This window comes from Cibotium barometz, chromosome 54 (genome assembly GCF_041138505.1).
Source record: "Cibotium barometz isolate CiBa-2024 chromosome 54, ASM4113850v1, whole genome shotgun sequence".
Taxonomy (NCBI): Eukaryota; Viridiplantae; Streptophyta; class Polypodiopsida; order Cyatheales; family Cibotiaceae; genus Cibotium; species Cibotium barometz.
In genome coordinates, this window is record NC_141099.1 from 34,119,415 (window position 1) to 34,141,221 (window position 21,807).

Below are 21,807 nucleotides of genomic sequence, written 5' to 3' on the forward strand. Positions count from 1 at the left end.
CGTACTTTGACCTCCTTGATAGAATCTGCTGTCCTCTCATTGTATTGGCAGGATGGATTCTATTATCCAAAAAGACAAAACAAAGATGCAAAATACGCATATATATGTATACTCATGACTTGTACAACCAGGCATTTCCCTGCCTTATGTGCTAGTACAAGAAGATGTGTAGAATATAGCTCCTGGAGCCCACGATGCTAGTCTTACTCGTGCTCTATCCTCCTAGTGATTGTGACTGCATCACCACACGTGTGCGCTCCTGTGATGGATCCCTCTCTCTCTGTACACATGCATGTGCATGTGCGTAGATTTAAATATCACGTTGTACTATAAAATGGAGATTTGGAAATGAAGCTAACTAAGTATGCACATTGAATGTGTATACAGTGTACGCATGTCAACACGTCCATACACACGACTGCAAGTGCATGTTTCAATACCAGGACCATAAAGATGGGAGGATCTTCAGATTACCATTCAATTATACATTTGTCAACATGCCCACACACGTGACTGCACATGCTTGTTTCAATACCAGAACCTAAAACATAGAGGATTTTTCACATAACCACGCAGAATACTGATAACTCTGGCAAAGATAGAGATGACATAGAATCTATGATGTTGGGACAAGGATAAGAGAAGAGTCAAGAAAGGCATGACCTTAGGTTTCTGAAACTTTTGAAAAAGATGAAATATTTGATGCTGCATGTGTCTCCTCCCAATTGATCCCATCGAATTTTTTCACAGTGACATGGGTTATGGTACCTGGGTCAACACAGTGTGCAGATACAGCTACCCCGTCAGGGTTGGATCGAGGGATGTAGTATGAGGTGATCCCACATACTTTGCAGAAGATATGTTTCGCAGTGTGAGAACCAAATGTATAAACAGTCTGCCAACCCTCAGAGCCTTCCTGCAACTTGAAGGCGTGGGCTGGTACAATGAAATGTCTGTTCCTGCGCATCGAACAGTTTGAACAATTACAGTCCCAAGCAATCACCTCAGCCGGTGCTTGTACTTGCCATCTCACTTTTCCACAGTGGCAGCCTCCTGTGTGCAGCACGTTGCTTGTTGCCATTTCATATGAATGTTAGACTGAGATCTGACAGAGGAACATCAGCTTAGATGACATGCATGAAGATGTGAATGAATAAATAAATATATAAACCCCAAAACATCAGATGTTTTTCATCTCAAATGCTTCGCAGCTTAAAGAGAATACAGCCCATCACTTTTCAAAAATCCAATGTATATGATTTGAGTGCAAGGTATGATGAAAATTATCCGTGATCATTGTTTTAAGTCAATTAGTGTCATAAGCCATTGTCGAGTCAATAAGATCAGATTCTAGAGAATCGGACAACACAAGCTAGAACATAATTGATAGACAAGCTTTGCTCGACTTAGAGCATGTTTTCATTAACATATGTTATCTCATACCCCACCCAAGTTTCAACATGATTTTAAACATTCTGTTTTTACTGACATGCCAACATCAAAGTCAGTCAGATTTTCAACTCATGCGGCCAGAGAGCACACACACCAAACCCTTTCAGACCAACATGTGTTCCATAGACACTCTTCGTCATCCTGGGTGGACTCTGAAAAAAAGTTTGTCTGAGATGAGCCTATGGTCGCAGAAGACTGACTGAAAGCTGGAGAACGAATCCATCTTTGACGAGGTGAAAATCCACCGACCTCCTCACAAGTCACAACCAGCGTTCCTCTTGCCTAGAAGTGCAATGTGCAATGTATAACCCGTCGGAGTGTTTAATCCAGGGTATCCAAGATCCAGTTTCCTCGTCGAGAGCTCATTGGAGCCCCCCCGCTGCGCACCTGCTGTCCGAGCCTTCGGCCCCCTCTCTCTGTCCTTCCCTCGCCATCATCATCACTTCCGCCTCCCCCTCCCTCTTCTCTTGCTTCCTCTTTCCTTTGCACTGCTGCCTGCCTGTGCCAGTCCCAGCCCCACCTTCCGCTTCGCCACCCTCCTTAGCCTCATCCCCCACCTCCACTCAGCCTCCGCCTCTTCCTCTTTGCTGCGAGATCTCTTTCAACCCCGTGCGCATCCCCCAAGCCTATGCACCGCCCCCTGTCCCCTCCATTGTGCCTCCCTGAGGATAACCCCCAGTCATAGATTGGAACACTGAGCCACCACCAAAATAACCTGGATGCATAGTCTGCTGAGGAATAGATGGCTGTCCAAAGAAGGAACTTTGAGAGTTAGCACCATAAGCATGCTGCATGTTCGGAAACTGTCCAAAAGATGGATCCTGTGGAAAGGCACCACTATGACCTTGAGGAAGGTTCTTAGAACGCACCTTCTTCTTCTTCTTTTCAGGCTCTATACGGGATCTCATAAATTCAGCAAACTTCTCACTTTGTGTGACTGCATAAACACATCCATAACACCAGCCAAACGATTTTTAAACTGAGCATCATCTTCCTCTTTACTAACACATCTTCTGGCTGTGTTACATCCTCATATTGCTCAACATCTGCAGCCTGTTCTCCTGCAAGAATATCCTCAGATTCATTTCTTTCAGGAGAGGTCTCTTGCTGAAACCGGCCTCTGATAGAAACCAGAGTGCGGTAGACTAGCAGTCACCCATCCACTTGTAGTCTAAATGTGAAAACAAACAGATTGGAGCTAGAGTGCCCAAATCTGAGAACAAAGCGACACCTGTTGGCCCCAAAGCTTGGCGCCCCTTGCGGTATTTCTTTATTCAATTATAATAATATGAATGGCTGAGTACAACAAAAATCAGCCAAGAGATTACACCTGTATGTCCAATCTGACGGCCCACAATGCCTCTTAGCACAGAGGATCTATGCACACAGATCTGTGTTCCACAATAACACACTATGCCTCCCTCTGATCAGCCAAGACCACTAAGCAGGGCAGCCATGAGCATACATCTGGCATAACTCAAGTGCGTGATACAACATCTCAGCTCATACATACATATGCTATCCAAACTCTGTCTTAACCCTTGTCAATCTGCCATACCCCTCCTCTCACAAGGGGCCAGATAACTCATATCTGCAACAGACATCAAGCAGTAGAAAGAGAGATAGATGAACAGAAACGGAACTTACCAAATTCAGCTCGTGAAACAGCACTGGAGGAAGCAACGGTACCAATCCGTACTTGCAGGCACTTGTATCCACAACCCTGCTTCACATATGTACATGTACTTGTCTGTACCCTCCTCCTTGTGTTCACTTCTATGCTGTCTTTGAATGTACAGATCTGAAAACAGCACTGTACTTGCTTGTACTTGACGGTACTTGCTTGTACTTGACTGTACGGGCTGTTTCTGCAGAAAACCAGAAGTAGTCGCTTGCTGATTTGCTACTGGTCGCCTGCACCGTCTGCAACAATATTGCCCAGCACCTGTACTTGCTCCAAAACTGGCCGTACAGTGTACCTGCAGAAAGTACAGAGCTGTACTTGCAATCGTACAGCCTGTACAGCCTGGATTCAGCAGTCGCAGGCGCCTGTCTCAGTCCCACAGCCCTACGCTTCTCTGTCCACAGCAGTACCTGCAGTCGTACAGCACTGTACGGCTGCTATACGGCCTGTTACAGCGCACAGCTCACAGAAAACAGCAACAAAACCAGTCTTCAACAGCCGCCTGGAGTTTCCTCTGCTTTTCCACGCTTGTGTGCCCACTTTTGCTCCACGACTCCCAAAAGGGAAGAGAGAGAGAGAGAGAGGAGAGAGAAACACTCCAAAAGTGGAGTGGCCCTCCTCCCCAAAATAATCCCTAAGGCCCCCAAACTTTAAAAGTTCCCTAGGGCCACTAAGGCCTAGGGGCAACTCTTATAAACATTAAATGTTTAATGTTCTAGTTCCCCCCTTCACACCTAGGGATGTCCACACATCTTAAACTCTTTCCGGGCACCCCCCCATGTGAATCATAAAATATTCTGACTCTGCAACCACCATGCCCACACTTGTGCTGTTCCATTTTCACAGGGCCATGGCATACCCCCCTCTTGAAAAATGGCAAGCGTCCTCGATTGCATTCTGGTGATGCATCAAAATATCCAAAGTGAAATATACAATATGGCAAGATCAGCGTCCCAATCTCTCTAAGCCATACACATGTATCAACATTCACTGCAAACCAATGGCATAGTAATAGTCCAAGTTGTATACCACTGTGAACCATACATATCCACAAAAATCTCATGTGACTAGTACACATATATCATAGAAGTCCCATAAACAGATGTACTGTCAGCCTCAGTACCTTCGGGTGAGATAAAAACTGCACCAAGCGACCTCTAGATGTCATCTGAGCCTGTCTGTAAACAAGGGAGTGGAGGTGCTACCCCCCTCTTGAGCATCAAGTAATGCTCCAGACCCATGCTCTGCTGAACCTGAATGAGCCACAATAAGAGTCGGCTCTAACTCAAAGGCATCGAGATAAAGCTGCAAAACCTGAGGTGAATCTGTTAAGTCACCTTCCTCCATCCACTTCGCATCCATCGGTGAATAGTTCTTGAACTTCACAAGATAGCGACGGGAAACTTTACCTTGTACCTTCCTTCCTTTATGTGCCAGTATCTGCTCTGGAATCAGAACCTCATCAAGTTCCTCAACTTCCGGCTGAGCCTCATCTGATACATCCTCAGGCACATCCCCACGGAAAGGTCTAAGAAGACTCACGTGAAAAGCATTGTGAATCCTCCAGTGATCTGGTAACTTCAAACGATAGGTTACCTCACCAATCTTTTCCAAAACCTGAAAAGGCCCATAATATCGCATGCTCAGCTTAGGGAATAAGCGCTCTTTACCCTTCATCTTCTTGAGTCTAGCCTTTTCAAAGCGCAAAAGAACCCAATCACCCAATGCAAACTGTAAATCACGTCTGTGACGGTCTGCGGCTTTCTTTTGCTTCTGTTGAGTTTTCTGGAGGGTCAACTTAACTCTCCAATAAGCTTCATCCAAGCTCTCCACATACTGATCAGCCTCAAAGATCTTATCCTTTGTATGCAAAATGGGTGGTACTTTCTTCCCTCCTACAATCTCAAAAGGCGCCTTGCCTGGTCGAGCTATGTACAGTGTTGTTATATGCAAACTCCACCAAAGGAAGATACTTTTCCCATTGTTGCTTGTGCTCTGACACATAACACTTGAGAAGATCCAACACTGTAGAGTTAGCCTCTTCTGACTGACCATCTGTCTGTGGATGAAATGACGATGAAAACTTGAGAGTTGTACCCATGTTGTCAAACAACCCTCTCCAAAACAAACTCGTCATCCTCTGCTAAAAATTACAAGCTCTTGAGGACTGACGATCTGCGCCTGCGAGCTCCGCCTCTCCCCCTCCCGCTGCTTCTCGCCGTCGCGCCCCCCTCTCCCCCCCGCCTGTCCCCCACCTTCTCCTCCGTCCTCTCCCCCGCCTCCTTCCTCGCACCCTTCCTCGCCATCTCTCCCCCGCCTTCTGCCTCGCATCCTCCCCCGCCTCCTTCCTCGCATCCTCCCCCGCCTCCTTCCTCGCATCCTCCCCCGCCTTCTCTCTCTCTCTCTCTTCCCCTCCCCCCCCGTCTTCTCCTCCTCCGCCTCCTTCCTCGTTTCCTCCCCCGCCATCCCCCCCCCCCCCCCGCCTCCTTCCTCGCTTCCTTCCCCCGCCATCTCTTCCCCCCTCGCCTTCTCTTCCTTCCCCCGCCATCTCTTCCTTCCCCCCACGCCTTCGCTTTCTCCCCCCGCCATCTCTTCCTCCCCCCGCCATCTCTTCCCCCCCCCCCCCCCCGCCTTCTCCTCCGCTGCGCGGCTTCCCCCCCCCCCCCCCCGCCTTCTCCCTCTCCTCCCCTTCCGTCTCGCCCCTCCCCCCACCGCTATCCCCCACCTCAGCTCCCCCCTCCCCCCCCCCCGCCCCGCCCCCGCTATCCTCTAACCTTTCGCCCCTCCGTTTCCTCGTAGGGCTATGTCCCTCCCGTTGGTGACCCCGGTTTCTGGCCTTTTCCCTCTGGAGGACTCCATGGAAGCCGCTCCGACTACCCCTGCCGATTCCGGTCTCCGTCTGGAGTTCACAGCTGCAGATCATCAGCTGTTTGTTTCCACAGTATCCGCTCTTGAGGCCTCCTCCTTGGTCTGCAAGATGGTGGGTAGCCGTCCGATGCGGAGAGAGCTTCGCGACCTTCTGAAAGGCAGCCTTGTTGGCGTGCCTGCCAAGATCGTCAGCGTTGATTTTTTGGGACGTAGCTACTACCAGGTGGATTTCGAGTCCCCCCAGGCAGCTCAGATAGTGCTGGCTCGGAGCCCCATTGCCCTCCGCTCATCCCGGGTGTTCCTGGCGCGATGGATTCACGGTTTCGACCCCGCTTCTGACCCGCTAGCAGGCGCGACAGGTTTTCCCATCACTATCTGCTTTCCTGGACTCCGTAGGGAGTACTTGCCCCTCTTGTCATCCATTGGCAAGGCGTTCGGGCAGGTGGTGGAGACGCCTCAGACAGCGGCTTCAGTGATAGCTCGGGCAGCAGGACTCCCGGCCATTCGTGTTGTGGTTCCGTCATCGGAGTCCCTCCCGAAGACGATCCTCCTCCCTTGTCTTTCTGGAGGACATCTAATACAGCGCGTGGAGTATTCGGGCCTCCCCGGCCAGCGCTACACCTGTCGGGAGATGGGCCATCTCGCACGCGCCTGTCCCCGCAAGGGGGTTCATCCTTCACGCTCTGCTGCCTCTGGACCCCCAGCAGGAGACCCGAGGGGTGGCCATCCACCTTAGAGACCGGACATCCCTGGCTCGTCTCAGCAGGCGCCGTCATCTGATGAGCAGGCCCCGGCGGAGGAGGCCGCGCAGACCCAGGAGGCTGGCGGATGGCAGGAGGTTCGCCGGCGGAAACGCCCAGCCCGCAGGGACCGTCACAGACGCCAGAGCAGGCAGCACAGGCTGGCGGACCGGCTGGCGGACAGGCGACTACGGCTGGCGTCCAGGCACCTACCCGCACTTATGCTCCAGTCAGGGATAGGCGGCCAGTAGGTCCCACCCCGATGGACGAGGATTCAGACTCAGTGCCCGTTGAGGCCGCCGGTGGAGCCCCCCACGTGGAGACCCCGCTCCCGCCTCCCCCCGCGGGGGACCCCGCCCCCTCCATGGAGCAGATTCCTGAGGATCCCGGGCCGCACTCTGCGACCCCCGACTCCTCTTCCCCTCACCCAGAGAGCACTCCTTCCACCCTCCCCTCTCCCCCCCCCAGCCCCCCCCCCTCCCGCCTCCCCCGGCGGCCCCCCCTTACACCTATCCTCTGGCAGATGCCTCTCCATCCTCTCCTCGCTCTCCCCCCCTCCTCTCCGCGAGCCCCCATCCCCCCCTCGGCCTCTCCAGGATACTTCACCAGACCACCCACTGTCCCCGGGCAGCGCAACTGGATAGACCAGAGTTCAGTCCAGCGGCTGTTCCACCGCCACTCCGGGCCGGTGGAGATGGCGATCCTAGCTTCGCCCGCCCCACAAAGTTCTCTCCAGCCTCCCCTGGGGGGCCCCCGCGAGTGATGGGGCTCCCAGTGGATTACGGTTTTTTCAGGTGCCTCCAGCTCGATGCTGGCCCGTTCGAGACACTGGTCGCGCCCTTGCGAGTTTGCGTGGTGTGCCATCCCTCTCGTTCTCCTTCAGTGGTGAGCAGCATGGTGGCCTTCTCCTTTCCTCTCAGTGTTGCCCCAGACACAGCATGGGATTGCAACTATGTAGAGGAAGTTTTGCGTGATCAGATACTGGAGTTTTCTCATTCGGTGACTTGGGGCTCACGGACCTATTGCAGACCCGATTACACTCAGCCCGCATGAGCTTGTTTGGTATAGGAGATTGGCGGGCGGATCCGGTCCACACCTCAGTTGAGGCGATGCTACTGATTCTCCTCCATGCCGCCCCGAGGGTGCAGCCTACCTTTAGATACATATATGCAGAGGATTGGTCTCACGCCTATGCCCTGGACAGGGCGAAGGCGGAGTGGGGCTGGACACAGCGACAGGTCACCCTTTTTTTGGAGAGACTCCGCACCCGGACAGACAGTGACTATTCTCCCTACAAAGCCGGCGCCCAAGACTCACAGAGTGGAGGGCAGATCATCCGGGCCGGCTGAGAGGGGTGAGCCAGTGGCGGCTGCTTCACTTGCCATAGCTCATCCATGAGGATCCTCTCATGGAACATCCAGGGTCTCGGTGGACATCGCTGCTACATTGGTCGGGGCAGACTTCGCCAGGAGATCTAGAGGGCTCTCGTTGGAGGTAGATATCCTTTTCATCCAGGAACACCACCTTTCTGCCGGGCGTACCCGCACCTGCGGGAAGATCTTGCCAGGCAGGAGTCACACTTTTTGGTCACCGGCATATGGCTCCCAGGGGAACCAGGGTGGAGTATGCATCTCAGTCAGCGAGCAGCTTCTATCCGAGGTTGTGGATTCTGGCACTCTGGTCCAGGGTCGAGCGCAGTGGATCATCCTTCGGGTTGGGGAAGACCGCATTGGCTTCCTCAACTTCTACGCCCCTAATGGGGCGACCGGGAGAGCCGAGTTCTGGAGCACCATTAGGCAGTCCCTCCCCATGGCAGACCATTGGTGCCTAGGGGGGGATTGCAACATGCTGGAGGATGCAGAGGACAGGATGGGGGGCAGCCAGGAGACCATTCATGGGCCGGAGCTCGCTGCCTGGGAGGAACTAGTGCTGCAGGTGAGAGGCCAGGATCCGTGGACTCTCTCGGAGTTTGGCAGGTTGCAGGGGAGTTTATCTTTCTCGCGCTCGGATAGACGGGCCACAGGAGTTAACCTTTCCCGCATCGACAGGTTTTACATTGATGAGTGGGCTTGTGATAGAGGTGGCACTGTGGGCATACTTGCAGACTCCTCGTTTTCAGACCACTTTCCAGTGCTTCTCCAGATCGAGGACCCTAAGAGAGGAGAGCGAGGCCAGAGCGTCCGGATTCCAGATTGTCTCATAGAGGAGCCCGAGATTGCGACCAGAGTTGAGCAGGTCTGGCAGAAGCTGCAGTTCAAGCGAGGATCGGCAGCCAGCGATCTTGCCAGGGGCTTGCAGGAGATCAGTAGGATGCTCAAACAGGCTGCCCTGGACCGTCTGGAGGCCTTCAGAGAGCAGGAGAGGAGCCTGCGGAGGAGTCTGGCGTCCCTTCAGAGACTCCAGGAGAGGGATCCTACAAGCCCTTGGATCTCAGAGCAGATGGAGTCAACTCGCACAGAGATCAGATCCATCGAGGAGAGGAGGGTGGAGTTCCGATTCCATGCTCGGGCTTCTTTTTGGACACAGGCTGGAGACAAAGTAACTCGAGATTTCTTTGAGGCGACAGGGCCTCGCTTTAGACGAGAGGGTCTCAGGCGTCTTCGGCAGGCTGATGGCCAGGTTGTGGTGGATCCCCCTAGGGTTCGGGCGATAGCCACAAATTTTTACAGGGATCTGCTCTCTGCAGAGCCAGCAGATGACAGGGTGAGAGAGGCTCGGGAGGCAGTCTGGAGCTTCACAAGACCGGTTGTGCCGGTCCATTTGCAGCACTCCCTTCTCTCCCCCTTCTCGGATACGGAACTGGAGGAGGCTCTTCAGGCACTTCCTCGAGGCAAATGCCCAAGAGAGGACGGTCTCTCAGTGGCTTTCTTCCAGAGATACTGGGGTCTCTTACATAGGGGTTTCAAATTGGCATTCCAGGAGATTATGGAGTCGGGAGACATGCCGGACAGCATGGCAGAGGGGTTGATTCACTTGATCCCCAAAGAGGGAGGAGACAAACTGGAGATTAGACAGTGGAGACCGATCACCTTGCTAGGCACGGCCTACAAGGTCCTAGCTAAGGCGATCAGCAAGCGGCTTCAGCCTCACCTTCCGGACATCATCCACTCCACGCAGACAGGCTTCATCCAGGATAGGAGCATCCTGGATAACATCTTCTCTTTCTGGGAGGCTACGGCTTTGGCTAGATTTCGGCAGGAGGATCTGGCAGTGCTCCTTCTCGACTTCGAGAAGGCATATGATCGGGTGGACTGGGCCTTCTTGGAAGGCACTATGGAGAGGATGGGCTTCCCCCCTCAGTGGATCCGTGGGGTCTCTGAACTCTACACATTGGCTCATAGCCAGGTGCTGATACAGGGCGTGCGCGGAGAGAGGTTCCAGCTCTCGCGCTCGGTGCGGCAGGGGTGTCCCTTGGCGCCCTTTCTTTTTCTTTTTGTGGCGGAGGCCATGAGCACTTTTTTGACGGCACAGGATACAGGTTTGCGGGGCCTCCAGCTCCCCATCCGCACCTCGGAGGAGCTCCTAGACTCGGAGTTTGCGGATGACACTGCTGTCTATCTTCAGGGAGAGGAGAACCTCCGCCGCTTCGCCTCAGCCATGGACAGGTTTTGCAGAGCTTCGGGCGCTTTGATCAACTGGCACAAGTCGTGTGGGTTGTGGGTCAATTCTATGCCCCCCCCCCCCCCCCCCCCCCCCGACTTGGAGGCTAGTTGATGGTTTTCAGTGGCTGCCCCCCGCACCACAGTGCGCTATTTGGGATGCTATGTGGGCATTGACATATCTCCGGAGCAGCAGATAGCCCCCCTTCTTCTGAGCATTCGGAAGAAGCTTCTGTATTGGAGTACCGCTCGTTTATCTTTGGCTGGCCGAGTGGTTGTGGCCAACCAGGTTCTGCTTGCTACCATGTGGTACATCACTTCTTGCTGGGCCTTCTTTCGGGCATGCATTGGCTAGGTGCAGAGGCTCATCAGGAACTTTCTTTGGTCCGGTGGCGACGGGCGGCCCGCAAAGGCCAAGGTGGCATGGGCTATGATCACTCAGCCGAGGGAGAGAGGCGGCCTGGGCATTGTTGATCCTATTTGCCAAAGCCGAGCCTTGCTTGGCAAGTTGGTAGTTCGTGGCCTCCTACCAGGCGGCGCTGAGCCGTGGAAGGAGTTTCTTGTTTCCAGGATTCTCAGCCGCACTCCTTCTCTTAGCGGCCCCTGGACCCCCAGCATCAGGTGGATCTTTACAGAGCAGCGATCCAGAGGAGTGGGCCTTGGCTTCGAGGAGCGTTTTGCAGCTAGCCTTCTGAGGGCCTGGGCGCATCTGAGGCCGTCACTCTTCCAGACTCCCCCGGGCACCGATGAGGAGCACCTGAGGCAGCCATTGATCTGGAACCCCTTGATCCGACTTCCCAGTGGTCATATGGTTGGATCGCGGTCTCACGTGTCGTGGGGCCCGTTGAGCTCCGGCCCAACCCAGTCCCTAGACGATTGGATATGTTTTCAGCAGCTGCCTCTAGAGGCTCAGGAGAGGAGACTCAGCGGGATGAGGGGCAGAGAGTTGATGAGACAGGACATTAAGGTGGCCATCCCCCCGGGAGTGGCGGACCCCAGTACAGGACCCTCCACCTCCACAGTGGATGGGCGTCTTTACTCGGCATGAGATCCTTCTAGTGGTCTGCGGCACAGCAGAGAGAGTCGCCCCACTCACTTTCGAGGTGGGAGAGGGTGGCCAGCTTCAGAGGACACGACTAGATTTGGATGAGCTCCAGGGTTGTATTTTTCAGAGGGTGCGGGTGGTCGGCTTTCATCAGAGACAGTGGCATGTAGACCCCTCACCGGCCTCGATAGGGGGGGACTGTTCTTGGAGATTATGGGCTTGGGACAGCAGGCCTCTTATTCGCCTCCAGTGGGATCCAGGTGAGTGGTTTTGGCGAGATCCCTACTCGGCCCCTACCAGCCCAGGCATCCCCTTTTTTTAGTACACAGCGAGGCTGGGGCGGCGGATTCAAAGGCACAGGATAGCGGGCACCCCGGCGGCGGCCGAGCATTGGCGGCGACAGGGGCTCTCCCCTGCCTTTCTTAGGGACTTCTGGCAGCGCCTTTGGGCTAGCTTCCGGCCCCGAAAGGTTACGCTTTTTCTCTGGCTTACAACGCATAGAGGACTGGCTGTGGGGGCCTGGCTAGCTTTTGGCAGACACCCAGCGTCCTGCCCTCGGTGCGGCCATGCACAGGAGTCGCAGCGGCATTGCTTATGGGATTGCCCACAGGCACAGCAGGTCTGGCAGCGCGCTCTCAGGATGGTTTTTGCAGGCTCGCCAGGTGAGATAATGGTGACGTGGGGTGCGGTGGCTTGGGCCACGGACAGCGGCCCGGCCCTTGGATATGAGGACGTCCCTGGCAGTGCGACCATCCAGGTCTCTGACAGGGCGATGGCGGTGGTTCCGACGCCAGACTTCTCTTCGGCAGTCTCCCAGGAGGGGGACGGGCACAGATGGGAGCTGATCAGCAGCATGACGGCTTGGCACATATGGAGAGCCCGATGCAGGGAGGCCATACATTGACCGCCAGGCGACTCCACCGGCGGAGGTCATACAGGCCCTCTGGGTGGACATCATTCACACCTTGAGAGGACAATGGGGGAAACTTCAGGGCGACTCGGATCGCATGAGAGGTCGCCGCAAGGCTTTCCTCCGCACTTGGCAGCCTGACCCTTTCCTCATCGCGAGGGGCAAGGATGTCACTTGGCACTATAGGCCTCCAGTTTGGCTCTTCTCACCTCCCACATGTACTACTAGGTAGCCCCCCCCCCAGAGAGCGGCCAGCCACGGGGGTGGAGCTCAGGTGTTCACTGTGTGTTTTTATCCCTCCTTGTGAGGTGAGCTTTGTAGCCTTATGGCATTTTCTCATTAACTAATAGAAGGATCGTTTTTCCCAAAAAAAAAAAAACAAAAACAAACTCGTCATCCGTGGATCACGGTCACTAATGATAGACGTAGGCAAGCCATGATACTTGAAGATGTTCGCCATGAACAACTTCACCATATGATCCACTTTAATTGTCTTCCGCACGGGAATGAAATGAGCCTGCTTACTGAACCTGCATATGATAGTCCAGATGCCATCATTTCCCGTTTGTGTCCGTGGAAGATCAAATACAAAATCCATGGCAATGCTCTCCCAGGGTCTATCTGGAATAGGTAAAGGCTGTAATAACCCTGGTGTCTTCTGACGGTCAAACTTTACCTTCTGACATACGATGCATTGCCTCACAAAGGCATCAACATCTCTTCTCAAGGTTGGCCAATAGAAGAAAGTCTCCACTGCTTTGACCGTGGCGTCAATACCTCTATGACCTGCATACGGTGGAGCATGACTTTCAATCATAACCTTGAGTCGCAATGGCCTGGTAACACACAGTCTGCCATGCATCAATAAAAACCCATCTCTGAGAGTATAGTGCTCATGCCGCTGACCCTCAGACATCTGATCATACAACCTTTCAAAGTCCTCATCATGGGCATACTGCTCTTTCATTTCATCAAGCTCATGATGATAAGCAAGTGAAACTGCAGAGATCTGTGGTTTGCGTGACAAAGCATCTGCCACTACATTCTTTTTGCCTTCCACATGCACAATCTGGAAGTGAAACATTGACAAAAAGTTTGCCCAACGCATATGCTTCTCTGAAAGCTTAGTCTGCGTGAGAAAATAACGCAAGGTTTGATAATCTGTCTGCACAGTGAAATCAGCCCCAAGCAAGTAGTGTTTCCATGTAGAAAGAGCGTGAATTACAGCCAACATCTCTTTCTCATAAACCTGTAAATGCTTCTCAGCATCTTGCAAAACTCTGCTCTCATAGGCTATGACATGTCCTTCTTGCATGAGAAATGCACCAATGCTACTTCCACATGCATCACACTGGACAACAAAAGCCTTTCAGAGGTCCGGTAACACCAATACTGGGTCCGAAGTAAGCTTTTCTTTGAGCTTTTTGAATGCTGTAATTTCCCGATCAGCCCATCTAAATGGAGTTGCTTTCTTCGTCAAAGCATGAAGAGGCGAAGCAATTTCAGCAAAGTGCCGTATGTAACGCCTGTAATAGGAACACAATCCTAGAAAGCTGCGTACATCATGCACGGTCCTCAAAGCTGGCCAATTAAGTATTGCTTCCACCTTTGCTGGATCCATACGGACTCCATGACCAGACACAATATGCCCCAAGAAATGTATCTCCTGCAAGAAAAACTCACTCTTCTTGCCATTAACAACCAACCTATGGTTTTTGAGTTCTGCAAACACAATTGCCAAATGCCTTCTATGCTCTTCCTCAGTTCGTGAATGCACAATCATATCATCAAAGAATGTGCCCACAAACTCTCTATGGGGCCTGAAAATCCTGTCCATCATTCTGTTAAATGTGGCAGGCGCATTTGTCAAACCAAAAGGCATAACCAAGAACTCATACAATCCAAACGTGGTTCGGAATGCTGTCTTATGCACATCCTCGAGTCTAATACGTATCTGATGATACCCACTTTTCAAGTCAATACGACTAAAAATTATGGAGCCCTGTAAGCGGTCCAAAATGTCATCAATCCTCGGTATGGGGAATCGATTCTTGATGGTATTCTTGTTCAGCGCCCTGTAATCAATACACATGCGCCAAGAACCATCCTTCTTCTGCACTAAGAGCACAGGTGAGCAAAAGGGTGATGAGCTAGGCTGTATCAACCCTTTATTTGAAAGCTCCTGCACCTGACTCATAATCTCTTCCTGTTGGGCTGCACTAACACGGTACGACGGTCTATTCGGTGGAGTACTACCAGGAATCAGATCTATGGCATGATCTTCTGGCCTCTCAGGAGGTAATTCTCCTGGCAATGACTCGGAAAAACAATCTTGAAACCCACATAAGAAATCAGTCCTGTCCTTATCTAACAATGACAAATTAGACTTAGACTCATCATCCTGTGCATCCTTTACATAAATCAAGTACGCGGAAAGATGCTTTTTCATTACTGATGAAATCGCCGAAGCGGATACAATAGGAACAGATTCCCCTTTGAGTTTTACATCCAATACATGCTCTTTCCCTCTATGAGTCAGAGTGATTTTCCTATTGTAAGTATCCACCACCGCATGTACCCTGTGGCACCATGGCATCCCCAACAAAACATCACAGCCATTCAAAGGCATGATGAAGAACTCTTCGCTGTCCACATAACCCTTCAAATGAAGCCGAAGCTTCCCAATGATAGGAGTAACGGGTTCTGCATACCCTGGACAAGCCATATTGGCCTCATGTAACGGCCCCATCTCCTCTACGCGAATCCCCAATCGGCCAGCCAAATCTGGTGAAATGAAGTTGGCTCGAGCACCTGTGTCAAAGAAGATCAAAGCATTCTGATCTCTCACTTTGCCCCATGCCCTGCACAACTCTGTAGCTTCACCACCTAGCTGCTCCCCCACAAGATCAGGAACTAAGCCTGCAGAAGGCTTTGATTTCTTTGGCTTGGGCTCTCCTTTATTGTCAGGATCCTTTTGGGACTTTCTTTTGGGACAACTGAATGACATATGCCCCTCTTCAGTACAGTAAAAACACTTTTGAGCATCTCTCAAAGCCTGTCTTTCCTCAGAAGTCCTCTTGGGCATTGGCAACTTCTTATACTTCGTCTCTGAAGACCCTTTAGCATCACGAGAAGCATGCCCAAATTTTTCAGCTTTCTTGCTCAATTTCTTACTGCCTTTAAACCCAGATGAACCACCTGTGAGTAACGCATTAGCTGTCATAGCATTTTCAATCATCTGTGACATGTTCGTTACTCTTGTCTTTATACAATAATCTCGTACCTCCTTGGGCAGCCCACAACAATACTTCTCTACCTCCTCAAATAATGGCACGGCACGGTAAGAAGTCACTGGGAGTAAAGCTTCCCAAAACTTCTTGTTATAATCCTCCAAACTATCACACTTTGAAGCATCCAATTTGTGCCATGCGGTCATAACATCCACCTCAAATGTAGATGTGAGCCATATGGAAGAGAAAACCTGTTTAAATTGGACCCATGTGGTGGGTGCTATGCCCTGCAAAAGAAGAGTAGACCACCACTGCAAAGCATTTCCCTTGAGAAAAGTGGCAGCTTTCCTCACCTTAGAGGACTCTGTGTAATTCCCACCAGAAAAAGCAGCATCAAACTGCTGTAAAAAGGTAAGTGCTTTCAATTTATCTTTGGCCCCACTAAAAGTGTCAAACTTCACTGCAGCTCCCCCTTCCTTGTAATCCTTCGCCTTTCCCATAGGCGTTAGATTATCATATGGAAGTGGTTTCATAAGATTGCTGCCCCCAACATTCATACCCATCATTGGGTCAACATTTCCCATTCCCACACCACGCATACCATACATTCCAGCCATGTTTCCAAACATTCCATTATGCATACCTGGCTGCATACCACCAAACATATTGCCTTGCATCCCAGGTTGCATGCCTCCAAACATATTGCCTTGCATCCCAGGTTGCATGCCTCCAAACATATTTCCTTGCATACCGGACTGCATACCACCATACATATTCCCTTGCATGCCAGGCTGAAAATTGGCTCCAAAAGGCCCGTACATACCCATGCCTCCCTGAGGGTAACCCCCAGTCATGGATTGGAACACCGAAACACCACCAAAATAACCTGGATGCATATTCTGCTGAGGAATAGGTGGCTGTCCATAGAAGGAACTCTGAGAGTTTGCACCATAAGCATGCTACATATTCGGAAACTGGCCAAAAGATGGTTCCTGTGGAATGGCACCACTATGACCTTGTGGAAGATTCTTTGAACGAACCTTCTTTTTCTTTTTCTCGGGCTCTGTGCGGGGCTCTGTGCGAGATCTCATAAATTCAGCAAATCTCTCACTCTGTGTGAGCTGCATAAAAGTATCCATAACACTAGCCAAGCGATCTTTGAACCGAGCATCATCATCCTCTTTACCATGCACATCTTCTGGCTGTGTTACATCCTCATAGGGCTCAACATCTGCAGCCTGTTCTCTTGCAAAAATATCCTCAGATACATCTCTTTCAGGAGAAGTCTCTTGCTCTTCTTCTTCATGATAGAAGTACTCATCCTCTGTATCAGACATGTTTACTGAATTTTCAGCGATGACTTTCTTCAAAGCAACCACGAGCTCACCCCCTTCAGAAAGTTGATGATTGGTCCCGGCAACGGAACCTTGAAACCGGCCTCTGATAGAAACCAGAGTGCAGTAGACTAGCAGTCACCCGTCCACTTGTAGTCTAAATATGAAAACAAACAGATTGGAGCTAGAGTGCCCAAATCTGAGAACAAAGCGACACCTTTGGCCCCAAAGCTTGGCGCCCCTTGCGGTATTTCTTTATTCAATTATAATAATATGAATGGCTGAGTACAACAAAAATCAGCCAAGAGATTACACCTGTATGTCCAATCTGACGGCCCACAATGCCTCTTAGCACAGAGGATCTATGCACACAGATCTGTGTTCCACAATAACACATTGTGCCTCCCTCTGATCAGCCAAGACCACTAAGCAGGGCAGCCATGAGCATACATCTGGCATAACTCAAGTGCGTGATACAACATCTCAACTCATACATACATATGCTGTCCAAACTCTGTCTTAACCCTTGTCAATCTTCCATACCCCTCCTCTCACAAGGGGCCAGATAACTCATATCTGCAACAGACATCAAGCAGTAGAAAGAGAGATAGATGAACAGAAACGGAACTTACCAAATTCAGCTCGTGAAACAGCACTGGAGGAAGCAACAGTACCAATCCGTACTTGCAGGCACTTGTATCCACAACCCTGCTTCACATATGTACATGTACTTGTCTGTACCCTCCTCCTTGTGTTCACTTCTATGCTGTCTTTGAATGTACAGATCTGAAAACAGCACTGTACTTGCTTGTACTTGACTGTACTTGCTTGTACTTGACTGTACGGGCTGTTTCTGCAGAAAACCAGAAGTAGTCGCCTGCTGATTTGCTACTAGTCGCCTGCACCGTCTGCAACAATATTGCCCAGCACCTGTACTTGCTCCAAAACTGGCCGGTACTTGCTCCAAAACTGGCCGTACAGTGTACCTGCAGAAAGTACAGAGCTGTACTTGCAGTCGTACAGCCTGTACAGCCTGGATTCAGCAGTCGCAGGCGCCTGTCTCAGTCCCACAGCCCTGCGCTTCTCTGTCCACAGCAGTACCTGCAGTCGTACAGCACTGTACAGCTGCTGTACGGCCTGTTACAGCACACAGCTCACAGAAAACAGCAACAAAACCAGTCTTCAGCAGCCGCCTGGAGTTTCCTCTGCTTTTCCACGCTTGTGTGCCCACTTTTGCTCCACGACTCCCAAAAGGGAAGAGAGAGAGAGATTTGTTCAAACCTGAACAGTAGAACACAGTGCATCTCTAGCTGCAGGCTAAGCTTTCCCAGAGTTATCTGATACATCAGACAAGTGGTTGCAAGAAGGCAAGTACAGATTGGTACGATTGGCTTCGCAAGTGCAGAACCACGAGCTGATTTGATAAGCTCTAAACTTGTTCATCTGTCTTTCTTTCCATTGGCTTATGTCTGCTGCAGAGTTGTGCTATCTGGCCCCTTGTGAGAGGAGGGGTATGGCAGATTGAAAAGGGTGGAAACAGAGATTGGACAGTGAATGTATGTTTGTGCTGAGTTGTGGAATCATGTGCATGAGAAATGCCAGATGTATGTTTGTGCTGAGTTGTGGAATCATGTGCATGAGAAATGCCAGATGTATGCTCAAGGCTGTCCTGCTGAATGGTCTTGGCTGATCAGAGGGAAGCACAGAGTGTTGCTTTGAGACACAGATCTGTGTGTGTGAATCCTCTGTGCTAAGAGGTATTGTGGGCTGCCAGATTGGACATACAGGCGTATTCTCTTGGCTGGTTTTGTTGTACTCAGCCTTACATATTTTTGAAATTGAATAAAGAAATACCGCAAGGGGCGCCAAGCTTTTGCCACCAGCTGTACCTGCCCGTACAGGTCAGTAGAACACTAATGTACCTGTCCGTACAGTTTCCACAGGTGTCTGTACTGTACTAGTCAGTACCTAACAATAGCCGCCTGCTGACTGTACCTGTCGACACAGCCTGCACCTGTACTGTCCAACGCCGCCTGCTCCTGACCTGTCCGTACACTGTACCTGCAGTCGTACCTGCCTGCACTGCCTGTACCTGCAACTGCAGCCGCCTGCAAAACAGCTGCCGCCAGTACCTGCAGTACGGTTTCCTATCAGCGCCACCTGTACCACCTGCAGTCGTACAGCTCTGTACGGCCTGTTTTCTTCACACACACAGCAGCAACCAAATCTCTCTGCAGTACGGTTTCCTATCAGCGCCACCTGTACCACCTGCAGTCGTACAGCTCTGTACGGCCTGTTTTCTTCACACACACAGCAGCAACCAAATCTCTCTGCAGCAGCCGACTTGCTTCCCCTCTTCTCCACGCTTCAAACTTGCACGTATGTTACACGCCTCCCAAAAAGCTAGAGAGAGAGAGAGATGAGAGAGGCATGCAACTCCAAAAGTGCAGTGGCCTCTCCCCAAAAATGTCCTAGGGCCCCAACTTTAATAAACATTAAAGTTCCCTAGGGGCCACTAAGGCCTAGGGGCAACCATCAATAAAACATTAAAAACATTAATGTCTTGGTCCCCCCTTTCACATCTGAAGTGTCCACACATCATTTCATTTGTCCGGGCACCCCAAATGTGAATCTTTTAATATTTTTGCTCAGCAACCACCATGCCCACACTTGTGCTGTTCCATTTTCACAAGCCATGACAGAACTCCTTATATAGTGCAGTAGGGACCTGGCCGACTGCCTCTAGGGCTAGCTGACTGGCCCTGGACAAAATAAATAGGAGAAAATAAATAAAATACCAAATAAATGGTAGATCCCCAAAACATTGAGATGCACAAATTCTAACACATTGCGCCTTCTCGGCCTCCTCTTCTTTTTCGTTTTTTTCCCTCCCCTACCCTTGCGCTGCCCGTCAATGCCTCTAGTATGCTTTTCTTTTCGCCACGCTCCCGCTTTTGTCGCCCTTTTTCTTAGCTCTGATGCTTTGCTTCCAGATTGTTCATCGGCAAGAGTAGGCACCTTTGGTCTTCACCTTCCAGAAGGACTCCATGGCAGCCGCTTCATCATCCCCGACTCAGGCCGCGGTCCCTTGCCTATTTTCAAAGGCGGACCTCCAGCTCTTAGCCTCGACAGTATCCTCCCTCGCGGCCTCTTTTTGGTTTGCAAGTAAAAGAGTGCACAGAGCGGAAGCAAAGTGGCACTAGAATGTGCTGTACAGAGAGTGCAAGAGAGAGAGAGATACGGAGAAAACTATGCTAAATATACTGAAGCAAAACAGTCCCTTGTCACATGCACTCTGCACTGTAGTGCGTGGTGACAAGATGGTTCATAATCATTAGTGCAACATTGTACAGTATTAGTACCCTGTAGGATGATAATTGTCGTACGTCGTGACCCCATTGTAATCCTCAGTCCAGGATATGTCAGGCACGAGCTACGTAGGTCATTCCTCAACCATAGTGAGTCAGTCACTCAGTCAAGTTTCTTAACCCACTTGGAGAGAATCATTCATGCATGTAGAGTCAGTAGAAACCTTAGGGTTTGCATTATAAAGCACTCTGCATATTGCATATCATTCATCCATTGCACATAGACCATTGCAAAAGCCTTGAAATAGCTTCTGGTATTTTAGGGATATTTATTAGCATTTAAATACCATCAATATCATTTATTAGCCATAAGATCCAATCGTGTAGCTCTAGGGAGCCAACCGACCAGCCCATGAGCATATAAATAGCCTTGCTATTGCATCATTCCATCTATCTTCAAGCATTTGAGCCTTCAACACAAGGAGCATAAATGATTGGATATTAAGCTCAAGCGTTGCAGTCCTCAGCCCTAGAGAATCATCGCGATAGTTTCAGCCACGCATCAGCAAAATGCAGCATCTCTTGCAGCCAGCCAACCCCAAAGCTCCATCAGCCTTGCGTTTTCAGTATACACAGCAATCGGCCAGCATCTGTGCATCATCTTCATTGTGTTTTTAGCATCTAACAGCATTCAACCTGCATACAACTCATCGTTTTGCTTCAGTCACTTTGGTGAAGGTAAAACTCAGCATTCATTCACAGCCTAGAAACAGTCCCAATCAACCCATACCTCAGTCTCAAATTTGCAGCCTTCCCTCATTCCATTGGGAAGAGTGCATAGACTCGAGTTTGGTCATTATTGGTGCTTCTATAACCGTGTATAGCTCAACCGACTCTTGGTCCTCCGAGATCTTGCGTTTGGCTTATCGTCAGTCCAAAGTCATTCTCTTCAAAGTAATAAAGCAAATACTATTCTGGTAACGGGATAGGGGGCCCTTCAGTGGGTAATTCGAGACCCCATACGGTGTCCAGTTTCTCTCTCTATCTCTCTCTCTCTTAAAGTTTGAAGTCGCTAAACTCGCAAAACTCAAGATACATAAGGCGGTGTGAGACTTGTATTGTCACGTGCATCCCGCACTTGGATGCCACGTAGACATATTTGTACAGAAGGTGTAAGACCTGGGATGGTAAACTGGTCCCATGTCAGCCCAATCCGGGACGAGTCAGCCAGGGTTCCATCCTGGTTGTCCGAGGTCAGGTGTGCATTGTCCTGCACATGAGTCCAAGGTCAGGTGTGCACTGTCCTGCACATGAAACAGTGCATGTCCGCACTGTGAATCTCCCTCTGGAATGATGTCAGTGATTCTATGTATCTTGTATGGTGATCATTGTGTAGACAAGTTAGGGTTTGCATATAGGAAAGGGGCCAGCCCATAGGGCTTCCCCAAGTACTTGTGTGGGCATGGGGACAGTGTAAAACCACCCCCATGAGGGCCAAGAAGGCCCTGGCTGTACCCACCAGCCATGAATAGGCCATGGAGGGGCTGTAGGACAGCCCTAGGGGCATGCCACGGGCAGCCGACAAGATATCCAGCATTATGATGGCTGAAGGGCAAGTGTGGGGCAGCCCACACAGG

General features: G+C 50.9%; 1 protein-coding gene across 1 annotated transcript in view; it reads right to left on the bottom strand.

Annotated features, from left to right (window-relative positions):
• Positions 1-446: 446 nt before the first annotated feature.
• The window catches only part of LOC147608075 (carbon-sulfur lyase), a 23,477-nt gene continuing 2,116 nt past the window's right edge, over positions 447-21,807 (bottom strand). The window contains exon 2 of the mRNA XM_086789804.1: positions 447-1,105. Within this exon, the coding sequence (XP_086645930.1) occupies positions 665-1,081 (417 nt within the window). The 5' untranslated portion in view covers positions 1,082-1,105 and the 3' untranslated portion in view covers positions 447-664. The remainder of the gene's footprint in view (positions 1,106-21,807) is intronic.